Raw genomic sequence first — 24,366 nt, forward strand, 5'->3', positions numbered from 1 at the left:
TTTGACTTGTCCTGAGACCCTGACCGTTGATAGACTGTTCTCAAAACAGAATTACTTCATTCTTGTCTGACTCAACACTTCCAGCAAATTCGGCCTTAATACGATCAGAACTTCATGAATTAATCTTGCCCTGCGATCTTCATCTTTGATCTATTGCTTTCAAAATCAAGTCTCATCTTGGTTAATCCTTAATCTTTCCACCAAATTTGGCCTAAGTCGGATTAATATTGTCTGAGTAATAAGATCGAACATTTGACCTTATGCAACCTTGACCTTTGATTATCATATTCGAATCCCTTCCTCTTTGTCTTACCCAACACATTCTACCTAGTCTGATTTACGAGTACATTGAATCAAATCCGAATAAATAATAAGTTCGAACGTCTGACCTTGCCCTGTGACAGACGTTTGACTAATCGTTCTCAGAATCAAATCCTTTCTGTCTTTTCTTATTCCAAACAGTTCCACCAAGCTTGGTCTGAATCGGATCAAACTGTTTGAGTTGATGTTACCATCTTACCTTAACCTTTAGCTTTACCCTCTGACCTTCACCTCTGACCTTTCTCTATCACCTTGAACCTTGAATAATTGTTCAGTCTAATCCCTTCATCCTTTCCTTCCGACATGTTTGGTCAAAATTAAATAAAACCTGATCTTTCCATGGAACCTTATAAGCAATGCATATTTTCATTGGCTTTTGCTAAAATCGTCTTCAGAAACTTGTCCAGTTATACCGTTAGAATACAGACCGACAAACAGACCATTGTACCCTCGGTGCTTACAGATCTCAATGGTGCAAAAAATGAAGAAACCAAAGTATGCCAGGACACCCTATCCATCATTAATCCCTTCAGCCGGAACAACTTTCGAACTAGAGGGATTAGATATAGCCTTGACCAACTCCATCAGTGATACAGGACTTTCCGTAACTCAGATCATCTACCGTAACAGTAGAAAGAATAAATTAGATGTCACCGAAAAGAATGTGCTAATCTGACACTTGTGTACTTGTACTTTCAGTCTGAAACCTTTATTCAAATGCAATTTATTTCATTCTTGCCATATTCAGACGGTTGTATACACTTTTTGAGAGACTTTTCGTCATGGAGGGGCTAGTTACGGTTATCACTAATCCCTTCACTAACTGAATCTTTTCTGTTTTTGAATAGAAATTGTCTGCCACAGCAAGAATAAAATAAATAATAAAAAATGAAAAAGAAAAGAAAAGAAAAAGAAAACGTAGTTGGACTAAAAGTGTTAATGCTGTGGGTGGCATGCTGAAGGTGCGCTTCCAGTGCACTGCTCACGGCCTTATTGGTAAACTCTACTGAACTGAAGTTATGTTTAAGATTGATTTTATGTTGGTGTATCTTCACCCACGCGCCTACCAAGCACCTCACAGTCAAAACAGGTTGAATATACTGTAAGTGACAAAAAAAAAAAGAAAAAAGAAAAAAAAAAAGACCTGTGATAATAGCTAACTTGTCATGAAGACTTATTTATCGGAAAACCTTACTGGGATCTTCATAAATACGACTTTTAGTTGACGGTGTGAACAAAAATCCGTACCCTTGCTCGTTTATTGTATAACGTGACGTCTCTTTGTCAGTGATTTATTTTGCATATTACATTTTAACTCTTTCAACGCAATACAGCATTTTTTTTTTTTAGTTCATTCTTGCTTCTACCACACGATTTTGTATAGTTCAGGGAACACTCCCCTAGGTAGTGAAGGAGTTAGTGAAATAGATATGTAGCCTCTCTAGCTCTAACACCTATAGTTAAGCTGAACCAGACCTTCAGAAGACAGTGAGAATAAAATGAATATACAATGACAAGACACCATCGGAGTGAAGTAGTTTACATCCTTTCATGCAAACTAAACCGATATCACAAAGATTTAACAACATACTAAGGGGTTTTTACGATGTAAGATGTACAATAAACCGCTAAGGAATAGGTGTTATGCCAAAGAAACCTCGGTCAGAAAATTTCAGAACGAGTGAAATTCAAGAGTGGAATAAAAATGATCAGTCTAGCCTGGTTCTAATACTTCAGACAGGCAAAAAGTTGCTCCTAGAAACTCAATTTTAACGGTGTCAGTCCTAAGACGTCTTTTTTTATTTTATTCCATCCACACTAGCAAAGCCAGAACGGGTATTGTTTGTACGGCATCTGTGTGCGGCGCGCTCACTCACGGATTAAATTTTAACGACATTTGTTAATGGGACAGAGGGACAATTAAAGGATTAATTTTTTTTTTTTTTTTTCTTAACAATTGGTCAAAGACGAAGGTCATTGAGATAGGTCAAAGTTTGACCTAGCAATTTCAACTTATACCAAACTTCGGGGAAGGGATGGGGACAACTCAAGGAAGGAAGGGTTCGATTTGGAGAAAAGTCAAAGACCAAGGTCATAGTGCAAAGCGGAAGTTCGACCTTTACGTCTTTGTGTGAATAAAATAATTAAAACAGTTTTTATCTGATAAAAACAACTTGGTGGAATTGTTGAGGATCAGCCAAGGGGTTGAGCTACTGTGTTTGAGAACAATTGGTCAAACGTCCTCGCCACATTGCAAGGTCAGCTTAAACAATTTTTTGTCTGATTTACACCAAACTTTGCATAAGAATTAAGGGATTGGCAAGGATAAGGGAATATGTTTTGGAGAACAGTCAGCCAAAGGTCACGATCGCAAGGCAAGGTCAAAGTTCGACCCATGTATTTTTGTGAAGAAATTAAAACAGCTTTGATTTTATTTCAACCAAAATTTGGTGGATGGATTGATGCCCAGACACGGGGTCTATTGCTAGTTTTTGAGAACAATAGGTCAAAGGTCAAGATCACATAACGAGATCAACTTAAACATGTCTAATCCGATTTAGACAAACTTGACAGGAAGGTTCAAGATTGAGCAAGGGTCAAGGGTTTCGATTAGACCTGTCACAGTGAAAGGTCAAATATCAAGGTCATACGGCAAAATAAACTTAAGCACTTCTTAATCGATTTGGACCAAAGTTGGAGAAAATGTTAAGGGTCAGGCAAGAATGAAATAGTATGATTTTGAGAGCAATCAGCTGAACGTCAAGGTCACAGATCAAAATCAAATGTTCGACCCTTAGACCAACTGTTTGGTGCGGGTGTCGCACCCCCAGAGTACCCCTTCATGTTCTTGCTGTCTTAACACGACCATATGCAGTTCAAAACAAACCTATCGACTTGAGGGGTTGAGTGTTGCCTCCATTAATCCCTTCAGGGCACGCTTTTACACACTGTTAATGAAGCGTTTGATACAACATTCGTTACTTCCTATACTACCTGGGGCTCTTACAAACCGAATATAACTGCTGGGTTGTAGCAAAACAATATCAAACTAGAAAGCACTCACAGAGCGCATACTTCCGCCAATGCCATTAAAAAGGATGCGGATCCGGATCCGTGGAGATATTGTGTGGAATACATAGGTTCCGGATTCCCCCCTCCCCTCCCCCCAAATTTAATAAATAGTTCCCTGACCCATGGTCCACTCTTCCACAGAATTTTATTGAAATTCATTGAGAACTTCTGGAGATATTATACACAAGATCAGGATCAGGATCAGGATCCGCCTGAACATGTAATCATGTCTTTGTTGGCCCATGGCCCTCTCTTCCACTAAATTTCACTGAAATTCATTGAGGACTTTTGGAGATATCGTCTGGACAAACAAACAGACAGACAAACAGATGAATAAATAACCTCCTCCAACTTCGTTGCGGAGGTAATAAAAACGACACCGGATACTGGGGATTCACAATCGAAAAATGTTATAAATAACTAGAGCTGAAATGGCTGTGTTGTCTGGCATTAACACGATGGCGTCCGCCTTACTTTATTATGCATACAGCCACACGATTTTTTTTTTTTTTAACCAACGATAAAAATTTAGTGGTGATCACGAAAAACACACACTCGTCCATTGACTCTAATGACGTCTTTCACATTATATTCTTACTATTTCCTGACGATTACATTTGGCTTAAGAGAGACTGAATAAAATCGTCTCTTTGAAAGGTGATTAAAATGAAAAAGTCATCGGAGTGAGGTGGTTAACCCTTTCTCTACGAAGAATGTCAACCTAATTTCAGTAAGATCATCTCGCGATAGAAAAAACAGCATAAAGAAGACGTGATGTCAGTAGCTTATCCGATGCTGAGGCTTGCTATGGTTCCACTTTATGACAGTGTTGCGTCGTGTTCTCCCAGATAAAATCATCGGGCTGTAGCTAGTATGCAAGACAAAATGCATCAGTGATTTTTTAAAATTGTTCATTTGTTTGGATTGCCTTGCTTGTGACGGGCTGGGGGGGGGGGATGGTTTGGTACCATCTGTCATCTCTCATTATCACCTCTGGCTTACCCTCTTATTCATGAATATTGCACGTTAGTGCCTTCAGTCCTGTGACATATATACTTCTATATATATTTTAATTCTTGTTTCCACCGGATATTATTCAGCTTAGGACAGACCTTTAGTTGTGAAGAGGTTCACGCTGATTACAATTAGACAACCCTGTACGTAGAATTTTACACCTTAAGTCAAATAAAACTGTTCATGTCACAATAACAGAATATGAAATACATCGGTGTGAAATGGTGAACCCTTTGGCTGTGGTTAAAGCATTCGGATTTCATATTCAAGAAAACGCCTGAAAGCTTTGTTCAGTTGTGTGAAACACTGGCAATCAAACAATTCAAACAACAATCTCGAGTAAAGGCTTGTTTGCTACTGGCTCTTCATTTTCTTCTTCAACCTGTTGTTGTACCAGAGTCATCTGGACGTTAGTCTGGTATACCGCCAGCAAAAATTCCCTTTTCTGCAGTCAGCCATCTTTCGCTCTACGTTAAGGAGGAAGTTCAGGGAAGTTTGCATAGTAATGTAACTCGGCTGTCCTCTTCAGTACTGTGAAGTCTTTTGTATTATATTCCTGATACCGCCGGATGGTTTTGTTAATTCTTGGGAAACCTTTGGTAGCGTGTGCGTTAGAAGTCGCCGTTAACCTCTTCACTGTTGTTTTCTGTACTGTATTCCTGGTGCCGCCACGCAATTTTGTTCTGTTTAGGGGAGACCTCTGTTAGTGAGGGAGTCTTAGCAGCATTTATCACTTCATTAATATGATGTCACATATTTTACTCCTGATGTCACCATTCGATGTTTTTCTGCGCAGGGAAGATCTGTAGCGAAGGGATTAAACCCACAAAGCTACAGTACAGGGACTCTTCTCACAATGCACTTTAACCCTTTCACAGTCATGATATTTTCATTATGTTATTCCTGTATCCTGTATCAAAATGATTTTATTCTTATTCTGCTTAGGAGAAACTTTTAAAACGGGGGAGATTAGATATTGCTTTGTATACAGTAGTTTCACTACTAATGGTCCTTCCAAAATTGAATACAGTCACCCAGCAGTGGCCTGGTTGCAATGAATAATGCGTCATCAGAGTGAAGTGGTTCATAATTGTCATTTCCATCACAAGTCACAAGGTAGCTGAGCATATTTTGTAGTTAGTTGCTTTGGTTACTGTTTTCTTTGTTCTCTAGACATGTTCCACCCACGTCAGAAGCGCAAAAGATCAAGTACCAGCGAGAGGGTATGGAGGAAGTGCAGCAGTAACTGAGGGACTGGTTTTAACACAAGTCAGTTAAATACCAGAATGACCCCCGCCTTGACTTAGAAGTGGACCATACACTTCTCTCGTTTTAACCGTCTGCTTCCCTTAAGTAAAAAGTGAAGTAATGCAGGCCTCCTCAGTAATTAATTTGACCATTTTACTGAAAACTGCACGGTATATTGGAAACTGTACTCTAACAATAACTTTAAGTAATAAGTATTTGGTAAAGTACAGCTTCCCTGGCATACCGACATATGCTGTTACTCTGCCGATAGAAGTGTCCCTGTGTATATTTTATAAGAAGTTATCACTGGGCATTTTATATATAAGGATTAATTATGTGGGTGGCTGCTGTCATGAAAACTAAATGGCTCATTTAATATATCATTATTGAGGCTATTCTTAATTCTAATTACCATTTTCACCTTTATTAATATGGTGTTTAAAGGAAATGAACTTGACAACTGTCAACGGTGCACTTCTGAGCTGAGCCAGTGGTGTGACTGGCAAGTTCACATTCAATAAAACGAATCAGAGATCAGAAATGTATGATAGCGTTGGTGTGTGGCCAGAATTCCTGTTGCCGCCAGCACCACCAAAGGTCGTCCATGAGGGGCAGGGCGGCAGACACACCGCGGAACCACCAATCTACACTAGTCATTTTCATTGTTGTCACACTTCATAATTTGCTGCCGCTCCAGTTCACAGGTTCATTATTCTTTTGATATTTATTAACGTGCATTAACATTCTTAAAAGAATTCTAAACTTTTCTGTTCTTCAGAGAGGACAAAATTAAGATAGTCATTTCTAGACAGGAGAATGGAAGGTTGAGACATTATCCATAAAAAAAGGAAAACTGAGTGACTCGATGTCGTGAAAAAATAGCATAGAAAAAAAAGGCATAATATCTAACTGAAAGAGTAGGTGGTAGAGTTTAGGTTAGAACAGTGTCAGGGTAGAGGCCTCCGCTGTGTGGGTGTGGCCTGGCCGGGGCCAGACTGGTGAGAGAGTGAACTGCTGCGTGAGGAAATATAGTAGAGAGGGGAAGCGGTACGGAGGGGAAGGGAAGCCCCGGCGAGTGGTCACGAGTGTGCCAGCATGCTGGGCGGTGTCGCCAGAAGGAGTGAGACAAGCCTCGAGAGCCACGAGTGAGCAGCGTGGTGACATGTCATGCTAGATGCAAGGCAGTGAGGTGAGCGACGTGCCAATAGCGAAGGTCCAGAGTACGTCACTCACTCACCCTTCACTTCAGACGACTGTTCGCTCCAAACCATGCATTCTGGTGTGGCAACAGCCGCCAGGAGTGACGGCGAAGCTGTAAAAAAAAAAGAGAGGAAGGTTGGGTATGATGGCAGTAGGGTGCGTTACTTGCGGGTGCCTGGTGGGTGGGTGTGCGGATGTTTGGGTGTGAGAGTTGCCACACACGCTGACACACGTGGCGTGGGTAAAGGATCACTGGCAAGTGTGGTGGTGGTGGCAGCTCGTTTGATACCTGCCCTCAGACTGACGCTATCTACCTGTTACCCACAACACACCACACACCACCACCACTTCTCTACAATACATCTGGCGAAGACTTTATCAGCAGGCAAGTATCTTTTATACTATACTTCGGACGTACTTCAATTCACAGATTGAACACTTGCCCTGTCTAGGTGTTCACACAAGCAGTAAACTGCTTCCCAGCCACAACTTGCATCTTCATAATATTGAGTCGCACGGTGACTTACTATTGTATAAGCATTTCTGAAGTGCAAAGTATTGCCTAGTTTAGTTGTAACTCAGTTTTAATACCACATTCTTTGTAAACATGTATAATATAATCCACCAGTCTCAGATATGAAAAGTAAGTTGGTGATTTTTTTGTGCTTACACAGACAAATGAGTGGCCGCACAGCCTTTTAGCATCTGCGATATGCTGAGCGACAGTCCGCACGGCGAATCAGTCACCAACGAGGCAAGGAATTTAGATTTACGGTCCGCGTACGATATACTGATCGGATGTACTTTACCACAATGGCCTCCAGTTCCTGGATGAAAGTGTTCCCAGAAATATCCTGCTGCTAATTCCCTTCAATGGCGACCCCTGCCGGCCCGATATTGCTATTTTCGCCTTAAATGAATTTGGTGGGTCTGGGGTGGCCAAGGTTGTGTGGTGGGGGTGATGGGGCGCATAATGCACTCCGCTCTGAGTGAAATACCCACAGTTTTCTTTGGCTACCACTGTACACTTATTAACAAAAAGTATGATGACTCGCTGTAGCTTATACTCTGACGCACAGGATGAAGTATATAGATATAAACCCTGCGTTATATGATGTGGTGGTGTGCCTGCTGTCATAGATGTATGGTACCTTATGCTGGAGATATGAGTCAGTTACACAAATTAATGTTTTCTATACGTTCGAAGTTCGAATTTCAGACGAGTTGTGCGTTTTATGAATGTGTCACGCAGATAATACTGATTTTTCACTCTACAGTAGTTTATAACTACAGCATGTTTCACTTTTAAGTCTAATATTTCATTTTGATGACTGTTGGAGAAATAATTGGCCACATCACTTGGGCTACCATCCATATCACATCATCGTTCAGAATTAAAGAACTTGCCGACAAAGGCGGATACTCATAAACTTCCGATACGTAAGAATAAGGAAGCCGCCACACCAGAGCCGGAACCAGACTCATTCTGAGGCGAATTGTCCGATTGAGTAGGTTAGGATAAATGCTGGATTAAAAACATCTCGTTTCACTGGGTCATGTTCTGATCATAATGCTTCTCATTATAACTTACATCATGTCCAGCAGTGATGAACAAAGTGGCCTGAACATGGCTAAATGAAATGAAGTGTTCATAATCCAGCTTTAACTCTGACCTTAATGTCTGGATAATTTGCACCAGATTATGTCCAGTTCCGACCTTCATGTGGCAGGACCCTAAGATTCTGTAGCACACCGATGTCATCAAGGCGCGGTAAAGAAGCGTATCGTATTGTTTCTCAATGCTCCAACACGCTTGCTTGCGTCGGCCATGGTCACCTAATGGTGTCTCTCCAAGTTTCTCAGTCTTTAGCAGCTTCCCATTTCAGCCCCTTACCTCTGAGGTCACACCCTTGGACTTCGTCCCATGTCTTTTTCGGTCTATCTCTCGCAATCTTGCCCTCAACGTTCACTCTTCTCACTTTCTGCACCTAATTGCCATCATCCTCTCAACATGCCCAACCATTTCAGTCTACACCTCCCATCAAAACACCAATACATTACAATCCCATTCTTCCTCTCAGCTCTTCAATCGCAGTCCAAGCTCCCCCAAGCCTCTCATTCAAGGATGCATTTGCACTACACATCCACCTAATTTTTGTCATTTCTGTACGTTTGAGCCTACGAATATCCTCTTCCTTTTCTGTCGAGGTCTCACTACCATACAGCATTACATTCCTAACATAAGTCGCATATATAGACCCCTTATTGCGGAGGGAGAGCCCTCTCAGCGTTAGGAGACTGAACAGCTCCAGCACATAACATATCCCTCAAATAACAAAGCCCTTCCACGCATTCAAGAGATTCGCCAGCAAGATCAGTTCTCTCACGCCTGACAGTCTCTACATGTCCTCTTCGACACACACACACACACACACACACACACACACACACACACACACACACACACACACACACACACACACACACACACACAAAATCAGCATTATTTCCCGATCTGCCTGTAATATCACTACATCTCTTATGCACTCACTTATCACAAACACTGCACAAAATGGAGTTAATTTCCACACCGTTGTGGCAAACTGCACTTGGCCACACTCCCTCTGCTTTGACAGTACCGCCACTAGCCCTAGATATCATCACTTTTGCTTTACTCACATTTACTTTCAAACCCTTGTGCTCCATTGGATCTCTCCTTTTTAAGGTTATCCTTTGCCTCGCTTTCATTCTTTGCAATCAACAGCAAGCCATCAGCATTCAACATCTCCCAAGGGAGTCCGTTTCTGAAGTCACGTGAGAGCTGCAAGCACCATGACAAACAATAAGGGGCTCAGAACTGACCCCTGATGCACGCCAACTTTCACGGAAAACTCATCACTCAAATGTCTATTCACTCCTTCCTGGGTGCAAGTACCCACCTAAATAGCCATAACCACACTAATCAGTCACTCATTGATCCCGTGCTTTTTCAATGCCCTCATCACCACTTCCCTAGGAACTCTGTCAAAGGCTTTCTCCATATCAACAAAAACAAGTATAACTCTTTTCTTTCCTTTAGATTTTTCCTGAGGCTGTTGGACAATGAATATGGCATCAGTGGTCCTTTTGCCTAGCACAAACCCAAACTGCATCTCATCAGTATTCATTCTTTATCTTGTGGTACCTTTTAGGACTTTTTCCATTACTTTCATTATCTGGTCCAAAAGTACTGTCTCTGTAATTTCCTCTTTCCAGGGCATCTCTCATCCCCATATACACAGTTACAGTCACACTCTTCAGGCAATCATCTGGGACTCATATATAATCATATTTATCAAACTGGTAACTAAACCCACTCCTGGATCTCCTGAGGCCATCAACATTTCAGCAGTCAACCCAGACGCACCCGCCGCCTTCCCCAGCAGCATCCTGCCTATTGCCCTGCTCACAGTAGCAGCATCAATCAAAGGCCAATGGCCTTACCCTGGATCCGCTGACTCCAAACCTTCCCTATTCCAATCAAACTCCTCATTCAGCAACCGGTTACAGTGCTCTCTCCAGGCGTCTTTAACATCCTCACAATCCACCATCACCTTTCCTTCACCATTCTTCACACACTGCTCACCTATGATGTATATAATCCCCAATATATTCTGCAGGTCCTTTCGCAATACCTTACTGCATCATCGGATAATATATTTTAGCCAGGGTAAAAATGTTTAAGTCTTTCATAAAATTTTGGGTCGAAAATGATAACTAAAAATATTGTAAGACAAACGGATATCATACCAAAGTTATAAACATGTGGAAAAAAATTAAAAACATATTCATACACTAATGTGCAACATTCTGTTGGGTTAAAGCAAAAACATTCAAGTAAACACTTAAAACTACACTCAGATCTTCAGAAACAGCAGCTGAACAGAAGAGCTATTGTCATCGATAGTGGGTTTGTAGAGGTGTGTATAGAGTGTCTTCATGATGGGCAGGTCAGAGCTGTATTGGCTTCTAGCAAGGACTGTGAAGGCGGTTCGGTTGACAGGGTGATCGTGTGTGTGTGAGTGTTGTCTGATGGCACTAAAGGGTGGTTTGGTGATTGGTCTGTCTGTTCTAGCTGATGTACCTACTTGTTCATGTATGTGTGGTTTTAGTTGTCTCTCCGTCTTTCGACATTATGACGCCTGGCAGCCATCACACGTAGATCTGTAAACAACAGAGGACTCTACGTGTAACGGTACTTTGTCTTTGATTTTGAAGAGGGTGCCTATATTTCTTGTATTCAAAACGACTTTACAGTCTGTTTGTGGGAATGTGTGGCTGAGTAATTTGCGTAGCTTGTTTCTCAGATGAAAATTATGTTTACCTCTGTAACTGAGCTTAAAGTAAATAGTGTGTCTCTGAACAGTTTGAACTTTTTGAGCCACAAGGGTTCATAACTTGTTAATAGCTTTGTCAACGTGAAGGTCAGAGAAAATTTAGGGAATCCGTTATTATAAAGCATATTTCTTATGTACTCTAATTCCTTCTGAAGCTGAAAATAATCTGAACATCTTAAATACTCTAATTCCTTCTGAAGCTGAAAAAAAAGAACATCTTATGTATTCTAATTCCTTCTGAAGCTGAAAATAATCTGAACAAATATGGTAGGCTCGGTTAGCCAGAGTTGTTACCAAATTACAGTTATGATTTATTGGAATGAATTATTTGAACTTTGTACATTATCCCGTGAATGTTGGTTTCCGGTAGGCATTGGTCGTGAAATTGGTGCCTGTTCTGGTGATATATATATACCTAAAAATGGAAGCTTGCTATCTTTTTCTGTCTTAGCTGTGAATTCTATGTTGGATGTCTCGAACCGAGGTAGTTTAAAAATCGTGGTATAGGATTTGGAGATTTAAAGGGCAAAAAGCTGTCATCTACTTACCTCCGATAAAACATTGGTTTAAAATCGTCTAGGCAATCGTTATTCCAGTTCTTCGCATCAAAGCTTAAGGAAATGTTACTTGGTGTTGGGGCAAAGGGATTTCTCATTGCTACCCCATCTACTTGCCTGTAGGCTTGCTCACTGAATAAATATATACAGTCTTTTACAACTAAATTCAGTAATTTATGCATTAGTTCGCTACAGAAGCCGGAAACTGTGTCATGCTCCTTAAAAAGTTCATTGATGCAAATATCAGTAGTCTCATTTAACGGGATATTGGTAAATCGAGGCTTGCTATAATAACTGGCCATAACAGAACGATCGATGTTTAAGTCTGTTATTTCCTTAACGAAAGAAAAAGTGTCCCTGTAAGTGTACTGGTTAGTGGAAATAGGGCTCAAAACCGGTGCCAAATATTTAGCGATGTTATAATTATAGGTTCCTATGGCAGATAAAACTATGGTCTTAGTAGACACCCTACCTTGCGGACTTTGGGAAGCCCATACATTATACCTGGTTGTGATCCACTCGGTCGTAGGTGCTGGTAAACTTCGTTACATAAAATCCCTTCCTTTACCGTCTCTGTGAGTAATCTGTTAGCCTTGTCCTCTTACCTAAGTATTAGTTTAAACATCATTATTTGCCCTAGTAAATTTAGTTGCATCGTGCAAAATATTTAGCATTTTGTGGACATATTCATTCCTGTCCAAAATAACTACACCATTCCCATTGTCCGGTCTGACAGTTATTAATGAAGAATCAAGACTAAGATTTTTTAAGGCTGTGTTCATCTTTCCTGAGGCAATCAAATTTGTGATGTGAACCGTGTGAATAAAACGACTCCAATGCTAAGTGGCGGATGGAGTTTTTAAAATGGTCTGTACCCCACTTCTGCTGGTCGTAATATTCATGGTATGAAAGTTTCTTATGTAAATTTTCAAACTCAAGGAAATGGTTCACAAATTTTGATTTACTTGGCTGTGTAGAAAATTTAAGTCCATTATATGGAGCAGACTTTTCAAGTGCGGAAAAAACTCTACTTGAGAAATTAGAGATTATGTTGTCTAGAGGCTGGTTGGCACGAATATTATTACCCAGTTTAGTTAACTTAGAATAATGAACAAACTCCTCCCTTGATATCACTGTGTTATTTCGTTTGGTAGCCAGCCACTTCAGATGGTTAAAGTCAACCCATAAAACTTTTGAATTAAGTTTATCCCATATATCATTAACTTTTCTGCCTGTCTGTTACAACTGTTTATTTGTTCCTAATTTCGGTACGCAAAAAGAACTGACATTTTCAGTTTGGTTTTGAGTGTCGTGAATGATGGTTAGAGACATTAAATTTAAGAAGTCGGCACTAGATTTTTATTCTTCACAACTCTTCAGAAAATAGAGGTCACACTGTCGTTTCCGATGCTTGAAGTCAGGGCGCTCAACTTCTCTGAACAGGGTAAGTACTGTTTGTCCTTAGCAGTGGGTAATTACACTGGCGACTGACTGTCTGCTTGGAAAGCGAGGACGAATGAGGAATATCAACACCAGGGTTTGTAGGAACATCTTTAATGGTGACCTTTCGCAATACCTCATTGCATCATCAGACCAAAAATAATATATTTGGGCTTTGGTAAAAATATTTAAGTCTTTCATGAAATTTTGCGTAGGAAATGAAAACTAAGAATACACTAAGACAAGTGAATATCGTACCAAAGTTATAAACAAATGGAAAAGAAACGAAAAACATATTCATAAACGAAAGAGCAACATTCTGTTGAGTTAAAGCAAAAACATTTAGGTAAACTATTACGAATACACTCAAATCTTAAGAAACACAGCAACTGAACAGAAGAACTATTGTCAGCGATAGTGGGTGACAACTAGCCCTGGAGTTGATATTTCTTATGCGCCTGCGCTTTCCAAGCAACCAATCAGTTGCCAGTATATATATATATATATATATATATATATATATATATATATATATATATATATATATATATATATATATATATATATATATATATATATAATCCTACGTTGCCCCATGAGGAGAGTAGGAGCCCGGGGCTTGGCAAGTTGGTCCTGACATTTAAGATGAGAGTGAAATACATTTTATATATATATATATATATATATATATATATATATATATATATATATATATATATGTGTGTGTGTGTGTGTGTGTGTGTGTGTGTGTGTGTGCCTACCCGTTTCTCTGTGCCAGCCGCCGAATATCATAGTTCACCCGTTGTATACATGTGGTTGGGTGTGCAACACAAGCGCATCTAATATACTGTAATCGTGTGTGTGTGTGTGTGTGTGTGTGTGTGTGTGTGTGTGTAACGCAGCCAAAACCGGAAGAAAGGTTTCCATTAAACTTGGCATGATGGCTGCAACTGGTCACAGATGGACCCTTTTCATTTTCATGTCGATGGAAATTTTCTGAAGGGGTATTTCGACCTCTAATTGTCCTCATTGGTTTTACAGCTGAACTATTTGATAGGACTGCAAAGCTCTTGTTGTTGTGTCAAAGCTTAAATCTTTGCTTCCTAGCAAAGTGAAACGCTGAGAAACGGCTCTTATTTGAGCAGGCCGCGAAGAACTTGTGATACATATTGTACAACAAGAGCCTCATGGTCCTATCGGGCGTCTTGGCACTTGTCCAAGTTACAGCCGACTCTGAACCAAGCATCGCACTGGAGTAAATAGTACTTGCACAAATAAGAGCCGTTTCTGCACAGCTACCTTTATGACCAACACCTCCACTGTCATAACGGCTACCACCACCACCACTACCACCACCGTCTCCACGACCATTTTCTGCTGAATAAAATCGTCTGTTCGTTGCATCAACAAAGTAATTGACATCCAGTTGTGAGTGTGCATTCTCTCTCTCTCTCTCTCTCTCTCTCTCTGTATGTGTGTGTGTGTGTGTGTGTGTGTGTGTGTGTGTGTGTGTGTGTGTGTGTGTGTAGTGCAGTCAAAACTGGAAGAATAATGATAAAACATGGCAGGATGGTTGGAACTGGTTCCTAGAGGAACTAGTTTCAACCTCATATCGACTGAAATTTTCTGAAAGGGTGTTTTGGCCCATAATATATGTCCTAACTGGTGGTGCATGATGCATGTGCAGAAAATGTGGCGAAGTTTTGCGTATCTCCACAGGAGGAAGTGCTCTGTGGCCCAATGGGGCCGCAAAACACTTGCTCCACAGCGAAGCGTGGTTCAGAAACTACTCTCATTTGGACAAGTGATGAGTGGCCCTGTGAGGCCACAAGGCACTTGTTATTAAATGACTGAGAGTGTCACACTGGAGTGGTCGGGGGTATGCCCTCCGTTAACTTTACGAGCATGATGGGCAAAAACAACAACTACAGTAACAACTGGAAAACAGTTAGAGAGGGCATACCTCCGCCAATGCCACTGTCATTATAAAGGATCCGGATCCGGATCCATGGAGAGCCGGATCCTCCCCAAAATATAATCAATTCTTTCTTGACCCATGGCTTACCCTTCCACAAAATTTCATTGAAATTCATTGGTAACTTTTGGAGATATCGTATTCGTGTTTTCTTCGTTGGCAGAGGTAATGATAACATGAACAACTAGAATGGCACTCAGTAGAGCGCATACCTCCGCCAACGCCCTATCTCGCAACGTTAAAGTCATTATCATAATCATCCAGACCTCCTTTCCCACCCAAGGGCAGGATGAGGAGTAACAATGTCCAGACAGCACAAACTTGCCCAATCCAAATAGGCCACACTTCCATTCACTCATCATTCAAGCCCCCGGAATCCTGGCTCTACCGGATACGCCAAAAACATTCACCACATTCTGCAGCTTCACACAAACGTATCCGATTGGGTCAATCTGGACCCTGCCATGCTCATGAGGGATGCCAAGATCCCTGATCATGCATGTCTCCCCACGACATTCATCCAGCCAGCTCGATATCTTGTCAGTTCCCTAGCCTCACCGACTACCAAACATCTCTTCCTCAAACATTCATCCATCATATCTCTCCATCTTCTCCTTGACCTACCTCGCCTCCTCCCTCCTTCAAATTCGCTCAGGTATACCTTTTTCAACACTCTATTGTTATCCATTCTTTCCACATGACCATACCATCTCAGGACACTCTCTCCGATTCTGGTTTCCACCGACTTCCTCACTCCACATCTTTCACGAATCACATTATTTCGTATCCTATCCACCCTCTGTACACCACATACATTCCTCAGCAGTCCCATCTCCACTGCTCTTACTCTTGACTTTTCATTTTCATGCGACACCTTAGTCTCACACCCATATGTTAAAGTTGGCACTAACAATCCCTCATGTAAGCCTCATGCAACTGCAACACTCAAGCCTCTGTTGCTTATCAAGGCCTCCATTGCACCAGCTACTTTTCTTCCTTGTGTCACTGTACTTTCAACTTCTTTTGCACATTTTCCTCTCTTTTCTATCACTGTACCCAAGTATTTGAACGTTAAAGAAGGTGAGAAAAAAAAAATCCTGGATCCGCACCTTTATCCGGATCCTCACCAAAATTTAATGGAGTGTATTCTGGGCCAAGGCTCATTCTTCTACCAAGTTTCGTGGAAATCCGTCCAGTAGTATTTGTGTAATCTTGCTCACAACCAACCAACCAACACACAAACAAACGGACAGGGGTAAAAACATAACCTCCTTGGCGGAGGTAATAACTAAACCAAATATATATATATATATATATATATATATATATATATACAGTATATTATTCATCCTCTCAACCCGATGTCTCATATAGGTTGAATACAGCTATCTGCCGTAGGTAAAAAGTGAAGTAAATAGCTTCATCTTACTGATAGGGTTAAAAGAAGTTACTTTTGTCTTTATTACATGTGGTGTTCCCTAAGCTAAATAAAATGGTCGGGAGGTACCAAGAATAAAATATAACAGTGATCATAGTACTGAAGGCATTACGTACTTGCCCTAGTTCTGTTATAAGTAGGATGAGTCTGTTGGAATAAAAATGTTCATAGTGAAGATGTCATTATTAACAAAGAGAACATTTCTGGTAACTAATCATCACAGACTAAAGTTTTAAAACAAACTATAGGCTCGAAACTAATGAAAAACACAATAATTTGGTGGAACACAAAGACTGCTCATTTAAATTAACAGTTGAAGAGATTATGATACGTTATACTTTTGTATCAGTTTCTTTTCTGATGCCCAGTACACACACACACACACACACACACACACACACACACACACACAAGGAAGGTAGAGAAATATGGTACCGTAACTGACCATCAGCCCATTATGCACTACAGTACTTTCCCACTTTGATGGATTTGAAAACAATACAAGAAAAACAACAATCGATAGTTCCGCAGAATTACACTATTCCTGTGCTAAATATCGTTCTATAAAGCTCTACAGCACCATTAACCCCTTAACCACAGGGCGTCACTTTCGTGACGCTGGGGCGCAATGGATCATACCGTGGGGCTTCACTTTTGTGATTCTGTGTTATTTTGAATTACCCCGGGCTTTCAAGTGGTGGCTTGTATCATCTATCAGTACTGCCAATGTCCAACACTAGTCAGCACTCAAAATCTCATCTGTACTCCCATCCATTGTTGACATTTTAGCCATTTTCCCCTGTTCCTGACTCCCCTCCCTACCTCCCCTCCATTACCCCGTCCTCTCACCTCCCCGGCCGCGCTGCGCTAAGCAAATCTCCCCCAGATTTTTCCACAGATTTCATCCATTGAAATAAGCCCTATGCCCTATACTTATACAAAATAATATATACCAAAAAAAAAAATAAGGTAAGTGATAGTGGTATACACCAGGAATTGGCTAATTATCACCTGACAACACCTCACATGCATTCATTCGCTACATTACCACGGTAATTTCCCCTTTGAATTATGCCTTGTAATCTATTTCTGTAATAAAAATATATATCAGAAAGGAGGGGAGAAGCCTAAGTGACATTTACATTCACCTGGAACTACCTATTTCTTTACGTATTGCCGAGATTTTCTACCAATAATTTATTAGCATGTAAGTTAGCAGCTGTCAGCCCCATTGTCACTGTCAACCCTTGCCTTCTCAGATAAGCCGCGGCATTTAGTTCCTTGTCCTCCTCTGTGGTCAAAGCATGTCGCACTCGCGCCCTGCCATTTCTGCCGCTTCTGCGCCCATTGCAAAGGGCCCTGTGACCTCTACACCCAGAAAAACTCATGGGGGAAGCAGGAAAGGACTAAGTGAATCTGCAGTGGAACGTGAACCATTGGAATTATCAATGGTGATGATGGATAGTAATTTTGACCCTTCGGGGGATGGGGATTCGTGTGATGAGCCAGGTGAGGAAATCGTGCCAGAAACTACTAGTACGAGTGCTTCAGTGTCCCAAGTTATCCCTAGCTCCAAGGGAAAGGAGCCGTTAGTGCAGCAAGGGAGGGGAATTTGGGAAGGGAGTGAAAAGGTGGCGGGTTAGCCCCGGAACAATGGCCCCGCGTGACCCAGTCCGCCATGAGTCCCGAGTTGATTCACCTCCCCATTCCCCAAGCCCCAGTTCACTCATTTCTTCCTCTTCTTCTGCTGAATTTTCTCCGGAGTCTTCATCGTCGGAGTCACCACCAGCATCAACAGTGAAGGCAGGTCGTAGAGGAAGAGGTAAATCCCTGACCCGTAAAAGTAGAGTTGCTAGTCAAGTAAGGGCTGCTAGTGCTGTACGGCAACCCAGGGTCAGTGCAAGTGACCTTGAACCTCATAAATCTGCCTCACAGCCACCCTCCACCCTCACCCACCCTACACCGCCATGACAGGGAATCCTGGACGCCTTCGCGTGGACGGAAGGGTCCGATTTTGTCCCTGAACATCTCGATTTTGACGAGAGTTCCTCAGGAGTACAGCCTGCCTTCACTCTTGACGAGGATGCTAAGTGTGTGGACTTCCTTTTGGCTTTCCTCGATGATGAAGTCATGCAGCACATATGTGATGAGACCAGCAGGTATGAATCACAACATGCTGCAAGTGGTACAGGTGCAGCCAAGATGCAACAGTGGTCCATGCTGGGAGTGCAGGAGCTGTATGTGTTCTTCGCCCTCATGCTTCTCATACCACACTCAAAGAAGCATGAGTTGGAAGAATACTGGTCCATGGACCCCTTACTACCCTCACCCACCTTCAATAAGTACATGGCCAGAGATCGCTTCCAGAACATCATGGGAAACCTGCACTTTGCCGACAATGATGTACCTTCCCAAACCGACCCACTCTGGAAGATCCGGGAGATTCTGAGCAGAATGAAGGATAAGTTTATGACATTCTTCCACCCCTTTCAGAAGGTTGTCATTTACGAATCCTTGGTTTTGTTCAGAGGACATCTTAGGTTTGTGCAGTACATTCCAATCAAACGCCATTGCTTTGGAATCAAGTTCTTTGTACTGTGCGACTGTAAGACTGGGTACATCCTTGACTTCGTCATTTATTCAGCCAGCAGTGTCGATCTTGATAAAACACACCCCCTTGGCTTCTCGGGCTGTGTAGTGAAAGTGCTCCTTGAAAGGTATTTTGGTGGGAATCATGTGCTGTATACAGACAACTATTATACAGCACCGAAACTTGCCAAATACCTTTCAGAGCACGGCATCAGCTCCTGCAGCACTGTGAAGAGTAATCGTGCCCACTTCCCTAAATTCCCAGAGGCAGGAACCTCGCAGCGAGGAGACGTGCACCTACGCAAGTCTGAGAAAATGCTGGTAATACGGTGGCATGACAAGAGGGTCGTGCACGTGCTCACCACCGTACATAAGGGGGAAATGATAGACAGTGGGAAGGTCGACCGTAGGACAGGCGAACCTGTGAGGAAACCTGATGCTGTGTTAGACTACAATATCAACATGCGGCTGGTGGACAAGTCCGACATGATGATTGGAGAGATCAACTGCCTCAGGAAGAATACTAGGTGGTACAGGAAAGTTTTTCTGCATCTCATAGACATGACGATGCTGAACGCCTTCATCCTTTACAAGATGAAGGTCAAGCCACCCAAGTCCTTCTCCCTGAGGTTGTTCGCCAGGACTTGTGTTCAGCAGCTGCTTGAAAGATATGATAGGGTGCCAGCAGCAACTCCAAGGCGCCATCCAGTAACACTTCCCGACAGACTTGAGCAGAGGGCGTACATGGATCGGCACAGACTGGTGCAAATGCCTGCCACAGGCAAGAGGAAGGCTGCTATCCGCAGGTGCCAGGTGTGTGCACATACCACCCGACGCACACCTGAGCACAAACGCACCTCTTGGCAGTGCGCTGAGTGCCAGGTTCCCCTCTGTGTTACCTGCTTCTTTGATTGCCACAGCCAGAAGCAGTTCTAAAAGTGCAAGTGGGAAAGGAGAATAATGTGAAAATAATGTGTAAATAATGTGTAAATAGCAAGTGAAAGCAATGGATGTACAGTACATATGATTGAACAGTGTAATATATTTTTGTTACTGAAAGTGACAGTGAAAAACATAGTGTAAGTAAAATAAAAGTGAAAATATTGAAAATACAATAGAAAATGTACATAGAAATGTAAGTAATTAGTAATATAAGAATATGAGTACAAATACTTGATGTTATAACAGTGAAAGTGAATCCGTGGCTCTCTACATATTTTACTGAATGAAAAATTGAATGACTTCAGTGACAATAAACTAATACTACTGAAGGAAACTTATGGATAAAGACTCCAGATATATATAAGTGTTATATAGTAATAGAAATATAAAGTGTGAGGGGTTTTATGAATAATAAATGACAGAATACCAACAGCGAACTAGCGCAAGTGGGAAGGTCATACGCACTCGTAATTTTCATTGCTTTCACAGTGTTTTTTTTTTTTTTTGGAATATGGATCCCAAACTACTTGATAATCATAGAGTAGTGTTTATAGTGTTAATATCTGGCTGTGGTAATCATATTACGGGTTGTCGGGAAGTGTAAAGTGGAGACTTCGTTACCCAATTTCCGAGGTCTCCACAAGTCCTACGGTAATCGACGAAGGCTCAACAAACATCCCAGGAGAAAGCTGAAGGTATGTGCCATAAGCATATGTAATTTTAATATTCTAGGACTAATAACTGATTTTTGGCAAATATTTTTTGAGAGTCTGTCGGAGCCTGAATAACCCCACGGGAAAAGCAAAACATTGGGAAACATGCCCACGGTGTAAGGGTTAATAAACAAAACCACATGAGAGCATAAACGTCCTCTAGTAAACAAAATCCAATGAAAATAGAACCACAGTTCATTTCCTTTGAACATAATCACATTAATTTGAACTCTTTCCCTCATTAACATAATTCCATATAACCAAAGTTTTCCTCTGGTAAGCATACTCCCTTACAGGCCCTTGCAACTAAGCCTTTCCTTTTAGAAAAAAAATCTAGCATAAACTTATGTCATTAAAATTACATCTTTCTTCTCAAACATAATCCAGTACAACCATATCTTTCCTTTCATAAGCATAATCCCTTACAAGTTAACCTTTCCACTAGCATGAGTAAATCACACTGAATAAACTGTACATATAAAAAAAATCCTTGCCATCAGCCGATAACGATTAAGCCCCTGTCACATACGTACATTTGTCGCAAGACGGTTACGACGGGGCCACAACAGAATATAGGGCAAAATCCTGCGATGGTCATGAGACTGTCCTACGATATTTGGGTGTCCTGCAACAACGAAATATAGCGTCGTTGAGGCCTGTCACTGAGTTTTGGTTGGGACCAAAATCAAAATTTTGGCGTGGGATTTTTTTCGCTCGTGGCCCTGTCGTAACATACTCATACCACTGTCCTACGACATTCATACGATTATCGTACAACTTTAGGGTCTTCCAAGGCCCTCAAAATCGTAAGATATTCGTATGCGTCTTACGATTATTGCAGGATTATCGTGGGACATGGGATCATCGCAGGATTATCGCAGGATAATCCTGCGATAATGCTGCGAACATCGCAAGACAAAAAAATCCTCGGGCAACAGTCGCAAAACAGTCGCCAGATTGCAGGATGTCCACCTGCCCGGTTATAAATGCAAGGAGGAGACGATGCTTCTTCTTTATATCCTTGTAATCGTCCCTCGTCTTGTAAAATATGAGGATGTTGGGGTAGAATTCAGCCAGGGCTAACTGTAACTTCTGCTCCTTCGTTGCCTTGGACTTGCCCTTGCCAGCTCCGCCATCGTCATCCACATCATCTCCGTCATCGTCATCGTCATCACCGTCATCATCTGGGATGTCTGGCTCCTCCTCATCTGGGGCTGGGGTTTCCTGGTCCTCCTACACAACCAACTGCTGCCTCCTGCTCCTCCTCCTCAGCCGGCCTCTTCCTGCCCTTGCCCCTCCCTTTACCTTTGCCTTTTAGTAACATTTTATCACAATTTTTCAAACATTTTCTTTTTTTATAAAATCTACAGAAACTCTTGGAAAATCTTGGAGAGAAAGGAGAGAGCCAGAGCCCGCGTGAGCCTTTTATTCCCTTCAACAGTCTTACGAATGACGTACGATTGTCCTACGATGGTCCTGCGATGCTCGTACGATGGTTATTTTGTCTTACGACAATCGCAAGACAAAAAAAAATTAAGAAAGTCGCAAGACAATCACAGGACAATCGTACGATTTACCTACGATAAAGTTCCAATTTTTTCCCAAGACGGACGCATGACATGATTTTCCTTTGTGACTGCGCTAAGATTGTAGCCTACTACGCTTCTAGCATCGTAAGAGTCTACCCCACCATCGTGGCCCTAGAATTTCGTACGATAAAAAAAATCCTGCGACGTATTTGACAGCGGCTTTAACGATGCTACTCTTTAATTGCCCCCATTAGGCTGAAGCATGCCCGCTAGGGTCTGACCACTCATTAAGTTACAAGGCCAGAATTTTTTATTAGTCATATATTTATTTGTATATGTGTGTGTGTGTGTATGTGTGTGTAAGCAGTGTTTTGAGGTCACGTACGCTGATTTCATGTGCATGGAGGTCATGTGTGAGGAGGTTCTGTGTATGGATGTCATTATGTGTGTGCATTTTTTGGTTTTATGTATGCAGAGGTTATGTGGTTATGTTTGTGGATGTTATGTATGTGGATATTATGTATGTGGTTATGTATGTGGATGTATGTATATGATTATGTATGTGGATGTTAGGTATGTGGTTATGTATGTGGATGTTATGTATATGATTATGTATGAGGATGTTATGTATGTGGTTATGTATGTGGATGTTATGTCTGTGGTTATGTATATGGATATTATGTACCGTATGTGGTTATGTATGTGGATGTTATGTATGTGGTTACGTATGTGGAAACTATGTATGTGGAGGCTATATGTTTAGAAGTTATGATTCCGCCTGTGGGGTTGAGCTGAGAATTTCGAAGATATGAGGTTTTTTTTTTTTTTATGCGAGAAAGAAGGAACCAAAGGCCACTAGCCCGCAATAACTGTTCCTTCCAAGAGAAAAACAAAATACAAGAGAGAGCCTAATTCAAGATCTGATCATTTCGAGATGCCTGGACACACTGCGTTTGAAAGACCGGAGATCATAAGAAGCAGGAAATACAGACAGAGGGAGACAGTTCCAGAGTTGACCTGTTGCATAAATGAAGGAGCGGGAGCAACAGTTAACTCTTGCATTAGGGAGTTGGACAGAAAAGAGATGAGAGTTTGCTGCCAGGCAGGTGCTATGCGCCCGTCGTAGAGGTGGACGGATGCATGCCGACAGTTCAGAGGAGCAGTGGCCATTGAAGTGGCGATAGAAAAGAGATAAAGATGCAACAGTGCTGCAAAGAGACAGAGGTTGAAAGGAGCCAGTAAGAGGAGGAGAGTTAATAAGATTTTGACTCCACCCTATTGAGAATAGCTGCATGTGGGGAACCTCCCCACACATGGGAGTTGTACTCCACACAGGGAGTCGGCTTAGCACACCTAATCTCTTGGAAGAAGATTTTACAAGAGATGTAAAATGATCTTTGCAAGATAAGTCCCGAGTAAATGAAACCCAAAGCATGTTCAAGGATGATGCAGGATTTAGCTGAATATTATTAAACATTAGTGGGTATACCTGTGGAAGATTTTGTTGGGTTGATAGGTGTAAGAACTGAGTCTTTGATGCATTAAAAACAACCAGATTATTTTTACCTCAGTCAGAGATATGAGCCAAGTCATACATTAGGTGTGCCATAGCCTCATCTCTTGTTTATTGAAGTAACTTCTGTGTTAGGCGTCGCGAGAACCGAATGGAAAGGTGAAGGGTGGAGTCATCAGCGTATGAGTGGATAGGGTTAGATGTACAGCTCAGAAGGTCATTGATGAATAAAAGGAAGAGAGTTGGTGATAGGACAGAGCCCTGAGGAACACCACTGTTAATAGATCTAGAAGAAGAACGATGGCCGTCTACAACAGCGGCTATAGAACGACCAGAAAGGAAGCTAGAGATGAAGGCACAGATAGATGGATAGAAACCGTAAGAGGTCAGTTTGGAAATTAAAGATTTATGCCAGACTCGATCGAAAGCCTTTGAGATG

At 41.6% G+C, this 24,366-nt stretch overlaps 1 protein-coding gene across 8 annotated transcripts in view; it reads right to left on the reverse strand.

Annotated features, from left to right (window-relative positions):
- LOC145413381 (uncharacterized) overlaps window positions 1-24,366 on the reverse strand; it is a 1,646,837-nt gene that overhangs the window by 633,342 nt on the left and 989,129 nt on the right. For 6 of the 8 annotated variants that reach the window (XM_080283067.1, XM_080283065.1, XM_080283063.1 and 3 more), the window contains one exon: window positions 6,893-6,967. The exons of the other annotated variants lie outside the window; for them this stretch is intronic. In XM_080283067.1, coding sequence (XP_080139193.1) covers window positions 6,893-6,967 — 75 coding nt within the window. The remainder of the gene's footprint in view (window positions 1-6,892; window positions 6,968-24,366) is intronic. 8 annotated transcript variants of the gene reach the window in all.

This window comes from Coenobita brevimanus, chromosome 96 (assembly GCF_032717465.1).
Source record: "Coenobita brevimanus isolate Jiangsu-jjx chromosome 96, ASM3271746v2, whole genome shotgun sequence".
In the NCBI taxonomy this organism is placed as follows: Eukaryota; Metazoa; Arthropoda; class Malacostraca; order Decapoda; family Coenobitidae; genus Coenobita; species Coenobita brevimanus.